The sequence below is a fragment of the Marmota monax genome, unplaced genomic scaffold (genome assembly GCF_021218885.2).
Source record: "Marmota monax isolate L192 unplaced genomic scaffold, Marmota_monax_Labrador192_F-V1.1 WCK01_AAM20220418_F8-fsc00168, whole genome shotgun sequence".
Lineage (NCBI taxonomy): Eukaryota > Metazoa > Chordata > Mammalia > Rodentia > Sciuridae > Marmota > Marmota monax.
Window position 1 is genome coordinate 2436612 of NW_026692492.1, and position 2463 is coordinate 2439074.

At 39.2% G+C, this 2463-nt stretch overlaps 1 protein-coding gene across 1 annotated transcript; it reads left to right on the forward strand.

The window, feature by feature from the left end:
- The first annotated feature begins 307 nt into the window (after positions 1 to 307).
- On the forward strand, positions 308 to 2172 carry LOC124092045 (zinc finger protein OZF-like). Its single transcript, XM_058579041.1, has one exon. The coding sequence runs from the start codon at positions 414 to 416 to the stop codon at positions 2007 to 2009; it is 1596 nt and encodes a 531-aa protein (XP_058435024.1). The 5' UTR covers positions 308 to 413; the 3' UTR covers positions 2010 to 2172.
- Positions 2173 to 2463: the final 291 nt, after the last annotated feature.

Below are 2463 nucleotides of genomic sequence, written 5' to 3' on the forward strand. Positions count from 1 at the left end.
TTCCCTGATGTTAGTAGTAATGATAGCTTATTCTAGCCTTTACCTGATGTTAGTAGTAATGTCGGCCTAAAACCTGTAAATAAATAGAAAATCATGCATGAGTTAAGCACTGATAATGTGAGTATTGTTCTTCAAAGAAGTTATATCTTGAAATTCAAAGGCAAAGAAGCTAGTTTGGGGAAACTTTCAATGAGATGCCAATTTTTAACTGGACATAGAAATAGTGTAATAGAGTAAGTCCAAATGACTGCATCATGTGTGCAAAAGACTTCATATGCCCTTCCTTCCTTTATAGGCAGACCAGTTCTCACTCTGGAATCAAATTCTACAAGCATGAGGACTGTGAAGAGAAGCCATGTGAATTTAAACAGTACAGGCAATCTCTGGTTTCTCTTGAAAGTGTTCAGAGACAAATGTTAATACAATCTGCAGATGAACCTCATGAAAGTACACTATGTGAGAAAGTCATCAGTTGTCCCAGTGACATTCAAAGACATGAAAAAACTCATGGATGGCAACCCCATGAAGGTCAAAAATGTTGTGAAGCCTTTTCTTCTCTCCCGGGTGTTCCAAGACACATGAGAACACACAGTGGAGGCAAATCTTTTCAATGTGAGGTATGTGGGAAAGCCTTTCCTTTCCTATCTTTTTTGAGGAGACATGAAGAGACTCATTCTAGAAAGAAATTCTATGAATATAAACAAGGTGATCAAAGCTTCATTACACTCACAAGTCTTCCAACTCACACGATAAGGCACCGTGGGAATACACGTTTTAAATGCAAGCTATGTGGGAAACAATTTGCTCATCCCTGTTTATTCAGAATACACCAGAGAACACATACTGGAGAGAAACCCTATGAAGGTAAACGATGTGGAAAAGCCTTTGCTAGATCCCATCAGCTTCATAAACATGGAAAAACTCACACTGGAAAGAGGCCCTATGCATGTAAGCAGTGTGGCAAGTCCTTCACTCAGTCCTCTTATCTTCTAAACCATGAAAGAACACATAATGGAGATAACCCGTATGAATGTAAGCAGTGTGGAAAAGCCTTTGGTAGATCCGGGGATCTTTACAGACACGGAAGAATTCACACTGGAGAGAAGCCCTTTGAATGTAATCAGTGTGGCAAAGCCTTCACTCAGTCCTCTCATCTTCTAAACCATAAAAGAACGCATACTGGAGAGAAGCCCTATGAATGCAAACAATGTGGAAAAGCCTTTGCTAGATCCTGTCAATTTCAAGTACATGTAAGAACTCATACAAGAGAGAATCTCCATGAATGTAAGCAGTGTGGCAAAGCCTTCACTCAGTTCTCTGACCTTCAGAAACATAGGAGAACGCATACTGGAGAGAAGCCTTTTGAATGTAAGCAGTGTGGCAAAGCCTTTGCTACATCCAGTGATCTTTACAGACACGGAAAAACTCACACTGAAGAGAAGCCCTATGCATGTAATCAGTGTGGCAAAGCCTACACTAAGTCCTCTAGTCTTCTAAACCATAAAAGAACACATACTGGAGAGAAGACCTATGAATGCAAACAATGTGGAAAAGCCTTTGCTAGATCCTGTAAATTTCACGTACATGTAAAAATTCATACAAGAGAGAAGCTCCATGAATGTAAGCAGTGTGGCAAAGCCTTCACTCGGTCCTCTTACCTTCAAAATCATTTAAGAACACATACTGGAGAGAGGCCCTATGAATGTGAGCAGTGTGGGAAAGCCTTCACTCAGTCCTCTCACCTTCAAACACATAAAAGAACTCATACTGGAGAGAGGCCATATGAATGTAAACAATGTGGCAAAGCCTTCACTCGGTCCTCTTACCTTCAAAATCATTTAAGAACACATAGTGGAGAGAAGCCCTATGAATGTCAACAATGTGGGAAAGCCTTTGCTACATCCTCTAACCTTCACCAACATGAAAAATTGCATACTGTAGAGAAGCCCTATGAATATCAAAAATGTGAAAAGGCCTTTGCTACATCACCTCATCTTTACACACATTGAAGAACACATACTGTAGAGAGGTTTGCTCATGAAAACAATTGGCAAAGTCTACTGTTACTACTGTTTCCCTCATAAATATGTAGTAAATTTACTGGAGAAAAATCCTTTGAATGTGAAATGTGGATAAATCAGTATTTCTTGCCACCTTCAAAGACAAGAAAAGGCTCCCACTGCCAAGTATATGTGTGTGCATATATATATATAGATAGATAGATAGATATAGATATATATATATAGTAATGGAGCGTTAGCCTGGTGGAACTCTAACACTGAGCAACATTTGTATTTCTTTTTTTTAAATTTTGAGATAGTTATTTGCTGTGTTCCTTAGAGTCTTGTGAAGGTGCTGAAAGTGGCCTCAAACTTGTGATCCTTCAGCCTTAGCCTCCCGAATCTCAGAGATTAAAGGCAGATATCACCACATCTGACTGAATAACCCTTTAACTATAAAAAA

Bases quoted from the DNA above. Each gene is read 5' to 3' on its own strand.
- LOC124092045 (XM_058579041.1), top strand. From the start codon at position 414: ATGTTAATACAATCTGCAGATGAACCTCATGAAAGTACACTATGTGAG.